The sequence below is a fragment of the Dermacentor silvarum genome, chromosome 1, assembly GCF_013339745.2.
Source record: "Dermacentor silvarum isolate Dsil-2018 chromosome 1, BIME_Dsil_1.4, whole genome shotgun sequence".
Taxonomy (NCBI): Eukaryota; Metazoa; Arthropoda; class Arachnida; order Ixodida; family Ixodidae; genus Dermacentor; species Dermacentor silvarum.
In genome coordinates, this window is record NC_051154.1 from 72527675 (window position 1) to 72543995 (window position 16321).

General features: G+C 52.4%; 2 protein-coding genes across 2 annotated transcripts in view; both read left to right on the plus strand.

Moving 5' to 3' along the window:
- The first annotated feature begins 9799 nt into the window (after positions 1-9799).
- On the plus strand, positions 9800-10395 carry LOC125942693 (uncharacterized). The gene is made up of 2 exons (XM_049660966.1): positions 9800-10195; positions 10256-10395. The coding sequence occupies exons 1-2, from the start codon at positions 9873-9875 to the stop codon at positions 10392-10394; spliced, it is 462 nt and encodes a 153-aa protein (XP_049516923.1). The 5' UTR covers positions 9800-9872; the 3' UTR covers position 10395.
- A 3937-nt stretch (positions 10396-14332) lies between these two features.
- The window catches only part of LOC119465745 (uncharacterized), an 80061-nt gene continuing 78072 nt past the window's right edge, over positions 14333-16321 (plus strand). The window contains exon 1 of the mRNA XM_037726216.2: positions 14333-14587. The gene's annotated coding sequence lies outside the window, so the exon portion shown is untranslated. The remainder of the gene's footprint in view (positions 14588-16321) is intronic.

A 16321-nucleotide genomic window follows, 5' to 3' on the forward strand; every position in this document is an offset into this window, starting at 1 on the left:
TTACCGCCGCGCATAACACCGCGTTGGCCGCGGGCTTTCGTAACTGCGTAGTCGTCATCCACGATCGCGTCGATAGCGGCCGTGGGTTTCTCTGCAGCGGTTGCGGCGAACAGTAGTTTCGTTTTTACTCGGTACGCGCGTCGGCTGCGTGCCTAAAAAAACTGCGTAGTCGCCGTCGATGATAGCATAGATAGCGAGCGCCGTTTCGACTGCCAGTTGTTGCACCGAATGGTAGTTAATTCGTCCAGACTCGGTGCGTGCGTCGGGCGCGTGCCTTCAGCACCGCAAAGTCGCCGTTCATAATCGCGTCGATAGCGGTCACGTATTTTTCCGCAGCGGTTGCGGCAAACAGTTGTTTCGTTTTGACTCGGTGCAAAGCTGTCGAACTTGAAGGGCACCGGCTACATCGCGATTGTGTTTCCGCCAGCTCACTGGCGAAAACGTAATCGCGATGTGCGCGCGATAGAACAAAGCATGTCTACATGCTTGGTTTACATGTTTTGCATACGTGCAGGGCTTGAAAATCGTTGTTTTGGTTATAGTGCGGCACCGCTTATAGTGCAGATATTCGCGACTCCGGCGACTTAGGTTATGAGCGGTCTACACTGTATCTACAAGACTAGACAACGCGGCTGCGCGCTCAGTACAGTTTGCTCATCGCGGTGCTCTGTGGCTCCGGCGTTCTGCTGTAGCTATCCCTGCGTCAGCCCTGCAGCCACGTTCCGACTGTGTCGGAATGCGGAAGCGCCCTTGTACTTAGTTTTCTAAGACACTCAAGAAACTCAGGTGGTCAAAATCCATTGCTGGACTCCCGTGATGATGATGATTATGATGATGAGGTATTGGCATCCCCTTTGAAACGGGACGGTGACAAATGGTCAGTTAGCTTGCTTTATCTAATCAAGTAGCATTTTGCCTACATATCGTTAATCGTTTCTCTCTATATCTACCTTGTACCTGCAACGTATTCGGTCCTAGCAATCTCTTCCCTGCTTTTCTTTTTTTCCGCCAACACTCTAAACGTTTCTTGCTTATCTCGAATGCTGACCGGTCAATGCTTCCATTCGGTTTGGAAGCCAGCGCTTCTGGAAGGTGGACGTTACTTACGGGTCTCGCTGGGTGAATACATTCGCATTCCATTAGGATATGCTGAGCTGTCTCCAAATTTTCGCTGCAGCAGACACATGCCTCGTCCTGTTGCGAATATTTGCTCCGGTATGTTCTTGTCTTAGGCAACCATCTCGGGCCTCATAAAGCAAGGCACTGCGCTTTGGGTTACGTACAGATTTTCATTCTCATCTCGTTCTTGCCATTAATGTAAATATGCATGGTCTTTTTTTGTTTCCATCCTTTGCATCCAATTTACTGTCTCTGTTTTCCCCCTTTCTTTTTGATGACTCCTGGTTGTCTATTCTCACTTTCAATTACCCTGTACCTGGTTGCCAACTTTCTTGTCCGCGTATTCCGTTCTATGTCCACGCTATTGAGGTACAAATATTTGGGCACTTTAGCCGCCCATTTATTTACATTAATGTTTCTGGGTCTTTATTTAAAATTAATTTTGCGCCACCTCCAAGTACGGCACCATCTGTTGGTCATGTGCAGCTTTGGGACGCAAGGACAAGAAGAAAAAAAAGGAGAAGGCCACTCAGAGTAAATCCCTAAGTTCCCTCCGAAATAGTCATAACTTGTCCGACGACAAGAATGGGAAGGAAGACAACGGCAGTGACTACGACAACGGAAAGAAAACAAAGAAGACAACAATGGCGAAATTATGACGAAGAGAGAGAGAAAAAAACATTTATTTAGACCATCGAGATCGTTGATCTTGAGGACGAGTGGGTGGTGTCCTCATTCCAGGACTCCACTGGCCATGGCTGCTCGACGTACTTGCTGGACGAGAGCTTCTTGTAACCGCCAGGGTATCGCCGGTCAGCTGTACCTCCCACCGCTCAAATAACGTGTTAGGCGTCTTTAAATGTTCAGGTTTGCCCCCGCACCCCCACGAGATGTGAAAGAGTGTAGGGCGTGTGTCGCCGCACCAGGGGCAGATGCCGCGATATGTTTGTGGACATATTTTGCTGTATCTGTGTAGTTTGGGAATGTGTTTGTTTGGATAAGTCTGGGGGCTATTGCCTCTTCAGTGCTGAGCTTTTTGTGAGGGGGAGGATAAATCCTGCGGTTGAGTCGCTGGATCTCGAGTCGGTCGCAGTAATTTGATGGCAGGGGCACAAAGGTAAAGGGTGGGGATCGATCAGACGATTGGTTTTGCCCCGCTCGGTTAATTAGCGCTCGAGCTAAGGCGTTCGCCCTTTCGTTCCCCTCCAGTCCCGCGTGACCCGGCGTCCACGTGATTTGATGGGATTCTTGCAGCCTCGGGCCTAGAATCTGAGCCGCCAGCACCGGTGTTCGTCCGTTGGTAAAGTTGCGGCAGGCATGTTGCGAGTCGGTAACGACGTGAACTTCCCTGCCCACCCTGTCATGTTGGTTTATTACTAGCGCCGCGGCTATGGTCTCAGCCGCAGCTGGGGTCTCTGCCCTGACGGAGGCCGCGAGGGTTAAGGAGTTGTCTCTCCCGTTCACGGTGGCTACCGCGAAGAGGCCCCCTACAGGGTACGCCGCCACGTCCACGTACGTTACGTACGGGTCACCCTTGAATTGTCGGCGCTGTCTGTCGACCCGCGCCTTGCGTCGTCCTTCGTGGAGTTCATGACTCATGTGCTTTCGTATGGGGTTCGCCGTGATCTTGCTTCTGACCTCGGGCGGGAGTGATCGTTGCCCATCGAGGGCACGAAGCTCCGTTGCCGTGCCGGTCCGGTGGAGGATGGCTCTGCCCGCCGCCGTGTTCTGTAGTCTGGCTTTTTGCGAAGCCATAACCGCGTCCGACAGCTCAGCGAAGGTGTTGTGGATCCCGAGAGCCGCTAACTTCTCGTTTGAGGTGGTAACAGGGAGACCCAGGGCCGTTTTTTACGCGCCTCTGATGATGGCATCGATTTGTTCTTGGTCGCGTTTGTTTAGCGAGTCGTAGTGATACGGCATGCTAAACGTTACTCTGCTGATCACCAGAGCCTGGACGAGGCGGAGCGTGTCCTGTTCTCGCATGCCCTTGCGGCTTCTTGTTATTCGTTTGATAATCCGCGAGATCTGGCTGGCGGTGGACCTTAGGGTTTGGATGGTGTGGGAGGCTTTCAAGTTTCTCTGGATCCAAAAACCCAGAATCCTAGTCTTTTTGCTTTCCGTGATCTTGTGGTCCTCTAGATAGAGTTCGATAGGGCCGGGTGACTTGTAGATTCCTCCTCCTTGCACCCGGATCACCTCGGACTTCTCGGGTGCGCAACGCATCTCGCTCGCTGCCGCAAATCTCTCCACGGCCGTCGCGGCCTCCTGAAGGGTCGCCTCCTTTTGCGCGAGGGAGCCCTTGGTGGCCCAGAGCGTGATGTCGTCTGCGTATAGGGCGTAACCTAGGTCTGGGATCTTCCGCAGCTCTTTGGTCAGTGCTATAGCATCGCGATGTTGAAGAGAATCGGGGAGACTATCGCCCCTTGCGGCGTTCCTTTGTTCGGCACGTCGATCGTATCCGATCGAGTCTGGCCTATTCCGATGGTTGCCGTCCGGCCCGTCAGGAACGATTTGACGTAATTAAAGATGCGCTCTCCACAGCTGATGTCGTTCAGTCCCTTGAGAATGGCCTCGTGAGAGATGTTATCGAAGGCCCCTTTCAAGTCGAGTGCGAGCAGGAGGTGTTCTCCTCCCTTCGAATGACGAAGGAACGATGGCAGAACAATGGTTCACACGTCGTGAATTCAGAATTGAATCCTGAAGAATGCTGGATAAGGGAAGGGTTTTCTTTTCTGGTGACTTATGATGAGAAGACGACTACGATGATGATGATGATGATGATGATGATGATGATGATGATGATGATGATGATGCAAACTGAACAGACGATACGAAATCTCGTAAAGTATGCTCAACAGTTCCATCGCTGTAAAATCCTTCAGCCACTGTAGATTTAAAGCGAGTCGTGTATTTCTCATTCATCCTCAACGGACGATGGTCTCTCTCCAAAGGGGAAAGACGCGCACGACCGACAAATTCACGGTGCAGGATTCAATTATTGCGCTTCAGCGTTACGTGAGAACGTTCCATCTAAGCATGAGAGGCGTCGAGATTCAGTTCTGCACGTGGCACGAGTCCAAACGGAGTGCGAGCCGCTGGGGTCAAAGGCGCCGCGAGCTCTCCAGGCGGAACGGCGCACTTTTCTCGACGCTCCCTTTCTCGGCGCCTGACCTTGGAGGACTCGAGCCTGTCACCTGTGCTTGGCGCAGGCGGCGTCCGGCCCTTACCAAACACGATTCCTTTACCGCGCGGAGCCAGTGGTTTACATCAAGTTGCGCACAGGTTTATAGTGACCGGAAAATACATACACGAGAAAAAGCGGTTCTGTATGGGCGCTTCGCGACAGCTCGGGCAATAAAGAGGGGAGGGGGGGGGGGGGGATGTTCCGTGATAGGAGCAATAACATAAACGCCACTACAGCTAGCCTTCTGAAGCAAGTGGTTGTGTTGACATGGGCAACCGCGAACGCTTCTTGTCTTCCCGTTTAAAATACTTTAAAAAATGCGCTTAAGATTTTTCATTATGTTGTTTGCTTAGACAAAAGTCAGAGACGCTAGAATTTGTACTGAGGCCGCGAGACATAAAACTTAACTTATTGAAGGAATGATCTGTAACTGATTTGGCTCCGCTCTTCAGGAGCAACTGACCCTGCTTAACTGTGGCCGTAGATAAGCAACAAATAATGAAAGCATATATGTGACCACTCAACGTCATTTTTGATACGTCCTTATCATGGAGGCGGAATAGTCCGCCTCCCGTTTCCTCAAATGTTTTCGGTGGTAAAATGCACGGAAACCCTTGATTATTGTGCATCATTCGACGCAGTTTGTTGCGGGGATCAAGCCGATACCGGATTTATTTCGGTAGGTGCTTTTCTGGAACTATTATACGAATTTGAACTTTTCGCCACGCCGTGCGGAGCTAACCCTAACGGGCTAACACCGGTGACGAGTACGGCCTAGGCCTAGGCCTAACTCGGTGGTGGTGGGGCATCATGCCCGAAGTCGAGATGGTGGAGGGGGTAGAAATCACCCCCGAAGAAGCAAGGTGCCCCGGCTGGACCACGGCAACGGACAAGAATAAGAAGGCAAGGCAAGAGCCACCCAAGTCGACGCCGAGCCCGGTAAAGCAGGCAGGCGGCAGGGGCGGCCGCCGCACGGCAGCCCCACGGAACGCGCTGAAGAAGCTGGCCGCCGCCTCAAGGCTCCCGAAACTGCCTCGGGACCATATTCGATCCATCGTTAGGCCACGGGGTGGCCTCGACGTGAAAAAGATCAGCACTATTAGGGTGGCACAAGCGCTGGCTATGGCGGCGGCGCTTTCCCCCGACGAGGTAGGCGAAGACATTGTCTGCCCTAACAACGTGCAAAAAATCTACGTCGTCTCAACACCAGAAGATTGGAACACGCGTGCTTACGCGATTGTTCAACAGATCCGCCTGCGCGAAGGGGTCTTTGAGGTGGCCGCGCACATGGCCGCCTCGGACAATACGTGCAAGGGTGTTGTGAGGGGAGTCGAGGCCGAGTTCAACGACGCTCAGCTCCACTCAATGATCGTAAACCAACGGAACCCCACCGCATTGGAGGTGCGTCGCATCAAGACCACCACCACAGTTATCGTCCTATTTGACGGACTGAGGGTGCCGAACTTTGTCATGTGCGGCGCGGGCATGCTGCCCTGCGCTCTATACAGAAGGCAAGTGGATGTGTGCTACGGTTGTGGGGAACTGGGCCACAGGGCCGATGTATGTCCGACCCCGAGTGTGAAGAAGTGCAGGGGATGCAGAGCAGCGTCCCCCACCGAAGGCCACCAGTGTGAGGCGAGATGCGGCATATCTGGGGGCCCTCACCCAACGGCTGACCGTAAGTGCGAGCAACGCTTCCAAACGCCACATGTCGTCAGGCAGAGGCGCCGAAGACGCCGGCGGAAGAAAACTGCCGCCGCCTAGAAGGGCGCCAGCGCGGCACACGAGGTGAGCCAGGCACTGACGTCAGCGCTGAGGAAGAGGGGTTCTTCGAGGGGGCGCTCCCGCTCGCGGGGGCGCTCCGTGCAAGGAGGGCGCGCTCAGTCTAGGGGCCGCTCCAAGTCTAAGGCGCGCATACCAGGAGGTCCCACCTGGGCCGACAAAGTGAACCAGACGAAGCCGACGGGCCAGACGAAACATGCCGCCGCACAGGTGAGCGAGCGGGCGCACGATCCCAGGATCGCGCAGTTGATGAACGAGAACGGCAGTCTCAAGGAGGAAATCCAGAGAAAGAAGGCCGACTTCAAGGCATTCCGAAACGCTAGCGCCGCCCAAGCGGCCGCGGCAAGGCAACCTTCTGCGGAAGAAGGAGCCACAGCAAGGGCGGCCAAGCGCAGAGCCACCTCCTCCCAGGGTACGGTTGAGGGCGTGAGCACGGCGGAGGCTGCCATGCAGAGGTCCTTGGACCGCATGCAAAACTAGTTTACCGAGCTGGTACAGAGCAACTAGACCCTTCTACTCAGAGTGCAACTGCTCGAGAACGAGCTTGCCAAGCGCTGTGACGTACACTACGGCGACGCCGCCAGGCTGGAGGCGATATCCAGTGAAATGCTAGACGACAACCAGCAGTCGCGGGCTGACGAGCAAGATGGCATCCCAGCCCACCTCCGCTCCAACAAGCCCAACCATGGCGAGACCGGATAGTAAGCTCATCGTGTGGCAGTGGAACTGCGCCAGTTTCCGGAGGCGCAGGCCTCAACTGGTGCAGTTCATCAAGAGCCGGGAGCCGCAAGAGAGGCCCCACGTCATTTTGCTACAAGAAACGGGAATGGAAACAATTACCCTCCCGGGGTACCGAGCCGTCTCCTCGTTAGCGGAGAACGGGCACGGCATCGCGACACTCATTGCAAAGAAGTGTGCCTTCCAAGAGCACGATCTCCGCCTTGGCAACACCAAGCTGGAAGCATCGCTCGTCGAGATCATACCCAACAGCTGGCTCAAGAACAGCGTCTACGTTATCGATGTGTACTACTCTCCTAGGGACAACCGGCAGACCTTCTACAACCTAACAACCAAGGCGTCGTCCAAGGCGAGAGAGACGCCATGGCCGGTGATTTCAACGCGCCGCACGAAGCCTGGGGCTACGTGAGAAGCATTCCCAAAGGCTGCAGACTCATGCAGACAGTAACTGACAGCTCCCTAGAACTGATCACCGACCCCCATTACCCCACGCGCATGGGAAACTCGATCTCGAGAGACACCACCCCGGACATGGCCTTCGTCAAGAACGCGCCGGGAGCGGAGTGGCATAACTTACAAGAGAACCTGGGCTGTGACCACTACATCGTGGAAATCTCCCTCTCGGTCAGCGCGGCCCCGCAGAGGGCCTTCAAAATAATGGACTGGGACGCCTTCCGCAAGAGAAGGAAGGCCGACCACGAAGAATACGAGACCTTCGCGAACCTCGTAGCGAAGCTCAAGAAGGACGTGGCTGCAGTTACCAAGACCGTCGAAACGGACCTCAAGCTCGACCGAATGGACGCTCGATTGGCGCACCTGGTTGAAGCCAAGAATTCCCTCACGGCCAGATGGAAGACGCAGAAGCTGAATCGAAACCTCCGGAGGAGGATCGCGGCCCTCAACCGCGAGATCGAATCGCACTGCAAGGAGCTCGGCCAGCAGCAATGGAACGAAGTCTGCGCGTCGGTCGACGGACAGATGCGCACGGGAGGCAAGTGGAACCTCCTCAAGCAGTTACAGGACGACACGCAGTCCAAGAGAAACCACACTCTGGCCATCGACAGGCTGGTTCACAAGCTCACTAGTGAAGGCGCATCTGCGAACGAAGTGATGGACGAAGTCGCGCTTCGCTACCTCTCCATCGGGCAGTCCGGGCCGGAAGATTACCCGGCCTACGGCGGCAAAGCGGACGAGGACCTCGACGCCCCCTTCTCTGTCTCGGAAGTCAGAGCGGCCCTTCAAGGCCTCAACGGAAGATCGGCGCCCGGGCCGGACGGAATCTCGAACAGACTCCTCCGAAATCTGGGCGACGGCTCGATCGAACTGCTTACCAAGGAAATCAACTAGGCCTGGGCGGCCGGCACCGTACCGGATCCCTGGGAGGAAGCCACAGTGATCCTAATTCCAAAGCCAGGCAAGACACCGGCCATAGACAGTCTGCGACCCATTTCGCTCATGTCCTGCGTGGGCAAGGTGGCGGAGCATGTCAACCACAACAGAATATCGAGGTATGTCGAGGAACAACAGCTCCTCCCGCCGAACATGGTCGGTTTCAGACCCTCGCTGTCCACTCAAGAGGTCATGCTACTGATCAAGAGACAGATAGTTGACGTGGTCACGAGAGACGTCCGAGGCATCTTGGCGCTAGACCTCGCCAAGGCTTTCGACACCGTCAAATACAAGCACGTCCTCGACTCTGTGTCGAGATTGAACCTCGGCGAACGCTTTCACGCGTACGTCAGCTCTTTCCTCAGGAATCGTAAGGCCACGATCAAGTTGGGCGAGATCAAGTCGGACGGATACGCGCTGGGAGCCCGCGGCACGCCTCAGGGTGCGGTGCTATCCCCACTGCTCTTCAACATCTCCATGAGAGACCTATCGGTCCGACTCGACCGAATCGGGGGCGTCAATCTCAATCATGCTCTCTACGCGGACGACATCACCATCTGGTGCGGCGGCGGGTCGGACGCAGCGGTGGAGCGGGCTCTGCAAGAGGCCCTGGACGTCACGGAAGAATTCCTCGAGGGCACGGGACTGGTCCTCTCGCCGACCAAGTCAGAACTCTTGCTGTATCGGCCCGACAGAAAGGGCCGCAAGTTCGACACGCCGCTGGATCAAGTACCGATCGATCTCAGAACGAAGACGGGTCAGCGCATCCCGAGGGTTGATTATCTCAGGGTGCTCGGACTGGTCATCAACGCAAAGGGCAGCAACGTGCAAACGATCGCGCGCCAGAGGGCGAAGACGGAGAACATGCTCAGACTCGTTTCACGAGTGACGAGCCGGAGGGTTGGCATCAGCGAAGCCAAACTCCTAAGGATCTATCACGCCTTCCTCATGAGCCATATCAACTACATGGCTTCCGCACTAAACTGGTCGCGGTCTGAGGAGAACAAGATTGACGCACTCATCAGGAAGAGCATTAAACGAGTGCTCGGCATCCCTGGGACCACCAGCACGGAGAAGTTCATGCAGCTCGGGGTCCACAACACCCTGAGCGAAATTGTAGAAGCACAGAAAACGGCACAGATCGTTCGGCTGTCTGCCAGCAAGTCCGGCCGCCGAATACTCGAGATGGCGGGCCTCACCGCCATGGCCGCGGAGTCGTGCGCCGTCCCCCTCCACCAGGAAGAAAGGGACGCCTTTCGAGTCTCCACATTCCCGAGGAACGTTCACCCACAACACAACGAGGCCAGGCGCGCAGCCAGGGCCCGAGCACTCATCAAGACTGCCCTGCAGAACCCAGAGCTCGCGTCCTTTGTCGACGCGGCGCAGTATCCCCGATCAAACTCGTGCGCGGCCACGGTGGTTGATCCCCAGGGCAAAATCCTGAATGCAGCGTCCATCCAACACTCGACGGCGTCCGTCGCAGAGCAAGTCGCTAGTGGCGCTGGCTCGGTGTGATCCTGGGCGTACCCAGATCTTCACGGACTACAGGTCGGCGGCGATGGCCTTTCTCGCCGGCTCGGTCTCGGCCGAGGCTGCGGCGTTGCTTAGGACCCGCAAGCCAGGCACGGTCCGTCACGTCATCACTTGGTTCCCGGCTCACATGGGCCGGAACGTCTCTCCCGGCTCGATCAACCCCAATGAGCTGGCCCACGACCAGGCGCGAGGTCTCGTCAACCGCGCCGGTCTGAGGGGCCCGGTTTCGCAGGGGATCAACCGGACCACGGACCCGCTGCTTACTTTCCACGACATCACGGCTCACTACCAGCTGGGACGCAGGCAGTTCCCGGCTCCTCACCCGAAGCTCGGCAGACCCCAGGCCTCGGTGTTGAGAATGCTGCAGACAGGCTCATTTCCGTCTCGATCGAGACTGAGCCACTACGCTCCGGGTGTGGATCCCCGCTGCCCCGACTGCGGCGAGGAAAGGTCCACCTTTAACCACATGCTGTGGCAATGTTCAGCATTGCACCACTCACCTTTCAACAGGCAAGAAGACTGGGAAGAAGCCGTCAAGAGCGACGACCTTCAAGTCCAGCTTCGGGCTGTCCAAAGGGCCTGCGAAAGGGCTGAAGATCACGGTCTTCCGCCCCCGGTGCAGGTGCGGCTCGCGACTACGACAAAGTAGTCCCTTAGGACAAAAAAAGTTTCTTGTCTGTCTGTCTGTCCTTATCATGAACTATAGCACTAGCTATATCTCCTTAATAATAAACCTTGCGAATATATGTGCATGGAGAGAGAGAAAAAAAAAGCTTTTTATTTAGTAGCAACGGTTTGCCGTGGTAGAAGTATTCGCCTACATGCGACTCTACAAGCGAAGGGGACAAGGGAGAAATAGGCCTCAGGAGGTGGAGGGCAAAAGAAAAAGAAAAAAAAAATACTTGACATTTTTATTTCGCTTTTGACTCCTATATACTTGTTCTAATGTATCCGTTGTATTGACTTCACTCCTGATATTTTATGCGATGTAAAATCCTGAATAACAGCTAGAGTTTTGAGAGAAAGCCAGTTGATTGAAGGTAATCAAATAATAAGTCGAGTGCTTGACGCTGCGTTGGTGGAGTTTGCCAGGAACCTAATATGCGCCTTGATGTCAGATTGTTAAAAATTAAATTAAAAATAGGGTTTTACGTGCCAAAATCCATGATCAGATTATGAAGCACTGCCATAGTGGGGGACTTCGGAATAATTTGGACCACCTAGGGTTCTTTAACGTGCACCTAAATCTAAGTACACGGGTGTTTTCCATTTCGCTCCCATAGAAATGCGGCCGCCGTTTGTCGCCATATTTGTCTTGTACATGCCCTTTTCATCACTGTGCGCTCTACAGTATAATATAATATGTCCGATTGTTTCCACAGAGCCACAGTTGCTGCAACGCGGACTTGTAGTTTGACAAAAGCCGATAGAGGAGCCTGTTTGTGTACGTCACGTTAAGGTAAAGTGTCTCGATACCCAGGGTAGTCGTCTTGGAAGCCTTGATCCGGGTCAATACTGTACAAAAATCCGTAGTCTCCCAGGCAGGAGGACCAGTGTTTTTTCTGCTATTGAAGAACATACCGCTTTGCCAATGCCGAAGCCTCAGTTTTTGTGAAAAATATATTTCGCGAACGCTTGTGGTTATGGCCCTCACGAGTCACCTCACCTGCTGTTTTATTGCCCGATTTTCCGAAGTACAATGGGATCTATTGAAAAGTTATGAGATGACCAACTTTACGTGCTAAAAGTATGAAATGTCATTGATGGCCTGGTGATAGTTTGAGTTGGTTTTTCTCATGTTCAAACTTTGCAAAGCGGCCCTTCGAGTCCGTAAAGACGGTCGAATGTCGTGAGAGATGTGGAAATAGGTATCTGATTGCTTCATTGATTGCATAAAGCTCAGAAGATCGATGTCATTGTTTTTTCAAGACGATACGAGAATGTTTTTCCTGTGGATGGCGCAAGCAAGCCACAAGATGAGCTTTGAGGTACTAAGAAACCATCAGTGAAGATATGTGTCGTATTCTAGTGTTCTGCCTTGGTAACACCCAATGCTGTTTGTAAAATAGCTGCTCGGGGCGGAGCTTTCTTGGAGTCTATATAAGGGGTAAACTGTCGTATGTGTAGAGACAACATCGTCCATGGAGGGCAGTGTGGTGGCATTATTTGTCGTGCTTGCGCGGGGATTGCAAGCTTAATACCACCAACGGCGTGATCAAATCCTGAATTTATTTTTGTTGTTGCGATGTGGCTCAGAAAATGCTTCTTTACCTGAAGTATCTGCCTAAGGTGAATGTCCAGTAAGTTGCATACTGGGAGATGATACGCTACCATAAAAAGCAGAAATTACAACATGACTCTGCAAATTATTTTATCTAGGAATAAATTTGTTCGTCTTTTATAATAGTAACGCCTCAAATTCCGCGTTCATACCGCCTTAACATCTCAGTCAAACTATGCCAAATGATATCTGCTGATGTCTGTTTGAAACGCAGTTCGTAGTTCTTCAAAGCGCGAGTTGGCAAGAATTTATCACCGGCACACTTTCTCGCTCGCTAACTGACCGCTTCATGCAAAGAGACATAACTAATGTACTTTTAACGATGCGACTGCAGTTATGTATTCTTTCTCCAGTGACGTGAATAGCGTGTAGAGAATGGCGGGAAAGTTCTGGTAGCATGAAAATGTTTTGAAAAATACCAACTTTACAAAGCGGAGGGGGGGGGGGGGGGCTAAACATACGTGGCACAGCAAAGACCAATAACCGTTAGTGCATACAAGGACACATGCGCACACAGTGTTTTCTGGGTTAAGGCGATATCTGCAATTTACCACAACGACCATTCGAGAAAGAGCCGGTTCTCCGTTCCACAAACAACGTACATAAAAAAAGAAGAAAACAAGCTAGAATGCATGGGACTTCCCCGCACCGTCCTCGTAGCTCGTGCAGAGAAATGAAATGGCAACAATGATTCTCCGAAGCTGGAGAGGCTGGAAATTGCTCGAGAATCGTCATGGTTGACCGACTCTCTCGTGTCAAGCCCGTTCAGGTTTCGAATGGAAATATCTTTCATCTTTGTATCTGGCGCGCACAAAATCACACAGAGAGAAAAATAAAAGCAGTGTACGAGCAAATGTGAGCTTCCCTTCTTGCTTCAATCCTTGCGGAGGCCATGTCGTGGTGCCATTTTTATATTTTCATTGTCGTGTAATGTAGCACAATGACGTCCCAGTACCTTGAATAGGCCCACTGGTATGGAAAGAAAGGTGAGACTCTAACAGAAGTTTAGCTTTTAGTACTTTTCGGCCGGCAGCCAAGGTAGACGCAGCCATGCACCCAGCGTGCTAAATGGCTTAGCTAGCCAGAAAGCAACATCAGCCAACTTGTTCCCTAGCGTACCAAAATTTCAACAATTTTGTTCCTCAAAGCCGTGGGGTGTTTTATTAAGTGCTTGTAATTCCCTGAACCCCGAAGTTTGGCAGTGGCGTGACTTCTACAAGCGTATGGCACCTTAGAGGTGAGATACAATGAAGAGCGGGACGCCTCCTGTACTGGGGCTGACCTCGCCGCCGCTGCTCTCACATTTACGAGAAAGGCGCAGCTGCACACGCAATACCGGGAACACGCGACGTGGATTGTCCCGGACTGAAATGCAGTTGACACACTGCACTGACAGTCACGGGCAAGGTCCGAAGACGAGGGAAAAAAACTTCTTTTAACCCTACCGAGATAAGTCGGCGGCGTCTCCAACGTCTGTTGCAGACATTAGGGGAATGTTATCTCTCGCTTGCTGCAATATACGCGTAGTCGGTAAAATCTATGGCTTAGGGCTGCTTTTTAACGGCTACATCAGTTCTCGCTCGCTAACTAAGTTGCTGCCCAAGGCTTTGAGAGGACGTGATTCTACTGTGTACCTCGGCTTCAGCAGACTCAAACTCCGACTGCATAATTTGAGCTAAGTCAGCTGTAGCGTATTCTGTAAACTACATTTTAATCACGAAGTCCATGGCGTTGGTCGCGTGGTGTTGATTCTGCCAGCTATCTAGGTAAGTTTCACTGTCACTGTTTGCACATTATTTTCATAGGTAGTACATTCCTGACATTGTCTTCACGATAGCCTGAAATGTACGGCCACGACAAGAGAGGCAACGAGAGCTCAAGTAGAAAATGGAGCTGGGTAAATTCAATTTGAACTTCTAGACTCTCAGATGACGAGCAGGAGCCTTGAGTCAGGGTTCCGGGTATACCGACACGTGTGCTCTGTGCGGACGCGTCCACAGGCACGTACGGTTTGTACAAATAAAAACAAGAAATGTAGAAAAGCTGCAGTGACGCGCGCAGACCGAGCGAATTAATGTGCCGCATTTCTCGCGATGCGCGAAATGCCTGTGAGCGTATGCAGAGTGTATGCAGAGCGCCCAGAAATGGAGTTCGGAACCTCCTCCTCAAGAAAGTTTGCGAGCGCGCACTTCCGGCGGCGGTCGCTACGTTTTTCGCCTCGTGCGTCCGTGTTTTACGCCGAGTTCCCCGGAACGACAACACCTTGGCCCGAATGACGACGAACGAACTGGGTCCCGTGCGCCGCGAGGCGCTTCCGCGACTCGTGACGTCAGGGGCCCGCGGCGCGATACCGGGTCGCTCATCCCGGGAGCCGCATCGCCACACCCATCGCATCGTGCACGTGACCGTGGCGGAAGAGAGGGCCACCGCTTGAAAGAGACCGCGCCGCGCTTACGCTCCGCACTCGACGGCTGCGTGCCGGCACGTTCATTCAGCGCGGAGGCGACCAGCAGCGCAGGCGTCATCGTTACACCGCGGCAGCGCCCTTTGGCACTACCCAGGTGAGATGCTCCGAAACACTCGACCGTCCTTGCCGCGTGGCCTCCAACTTCCCATGTGGGCCGGGATGCGTTGTACCCGCGAGCTTGTTTGCACGTGACGGATCATTAAGTGCACTTGACGCGAATGATTTTTTTTTTCTTTTTTACTGCGCGTTTGTTTAACCTAATGAAGTTTATGTGAGGAGGATGTGATTTCTGCTGGCTTCATGTTCACGGCGCCTGCGTGTCGGCCCTGTGCCTCAGGGCTTTTATAAGTGGTTAGTGTCAATGGTAGTTTCGTCGCCGAAGAACATCTGGTCACCGTTGATAACATCATTATATGTAAGTAGTTACGCTTCACGCCTCAAAATGTCAACAGTCACATAGATGGAACTTCATGCATGGATGAACGAGGTCCTGCGCCCGTGACATCGCCTTGTTCCCTTGGCCACTTTCTACTACACAGTGATTAATAAATACCCGGTAAACAAATACAGGCTCCGTTATTAGTAGTCTTGACCAGTACTGGGCACTGCCTGAACGTAGTCCAGACAAGACTGCTATGCCATTCCGTCCAGACCACTTCACCTACATGGCTATAGCATGTTACTGCGTTTTTTAGCTGCGTGCAAGTCCACTGCTGTCCTCGATTGTTTAAACATACAAGGCGCTGTGAAGTCTGCATCGGCGGTCTTACAAAATGCCGTCCAGAGTCGGGATTCTGTTCAGGCCGATAGGTGGAAGACACGCAGAGATGCAGCCAGGGTGAACTAGGGTGGCGCGTCTTGGTAAAGCTGGCCTCACTTCGATAGGTCAGTGAAGCCACCTCTCTTTGTGCAGCTGTCTTAGCAAACTTCAATTATCGAAACGTCGGTTACCTTTCCCGAGGCACCTCTCCCTCCCTGGTTCGCCCTTTCTACCGCATTACGTCATGCAGTGTCGTTATCTTGGCTTAACCGCTCTTTTTAAGGTAACATCGATATCATGCTTATACTTTATAGTTTCACAAACCGTTTCTTGTTAGCCGTCATGCGATAAACAGGCGCAATTACAATCCTTCCCACTAGTATACGGTATGTATGTATGTATGTATGTATGTATGTATGTATGTATGTATGTATGTATGTATGTATGTATGTATGTATGTATGTATGTATGTATGTATATATATATATATATATATATATATATATATACACACCCATCTATGGACGCACAACTAAGAACCTTCAGTCGATCATTTAAAAATTACTTATGGTGCACCAAAATGTGAAGCTACACTGCACCGCTCGGTTTTACACTTTGGTATCTCTCCTGTTACCACAATGATATCCGTGCACAAATGATAAAGAAAGAAACTTGTCGCAATCGGCGCCTTCTTCCATTGCTTCTTGCCCGAGTTAGTTGATCCTACTGTGTTTTGTCATAGATAACAATTCGACAAACTGAAAATAATCGCAGGCTTGAGCTTCGCGCTGTCTGCCCGCGTCGAGAAAAAGTACGTGACGTGATGGTCTGTGGTAGTTTCCAGGCCTATACTGAGCGTTGTCCACAAATCGCAAGCAACGGTCTGCGTTCCACTGCATTTCATTTCATTTAATTATGCTGGCAGCCCCACAAGGGCCGATATATGGAGGGTTTTGTTTTCGCACAAGAATATCATTGCGGAAGAGATTTCCATTCTTTTATTGTTTTCGGAAAAGGGGACTATTAAAACGCATCGGTCTGTGTTTTTAAAGCTAAAGTGGGTCCGGG

What these genes read in the sequence shown, in the direction of transcription:
- LOC125942693 (XM_049660966.1), top strand. Translation starts at nt 9,873, where the DNA reads ATGGGCCGGAACGTCTCTCCCGGCTCGATCAACCCCAATGAGCTGGCC. An exon ending in CCCGACTGCGGCGAGGAAAG is followed by an intron (nt 10,196 to 10,255) that starts GTCCACCTTTAA and finishes ACCTTTCAACAG; the next exon opens with GCAAGAAGACTGGGAAGAAG.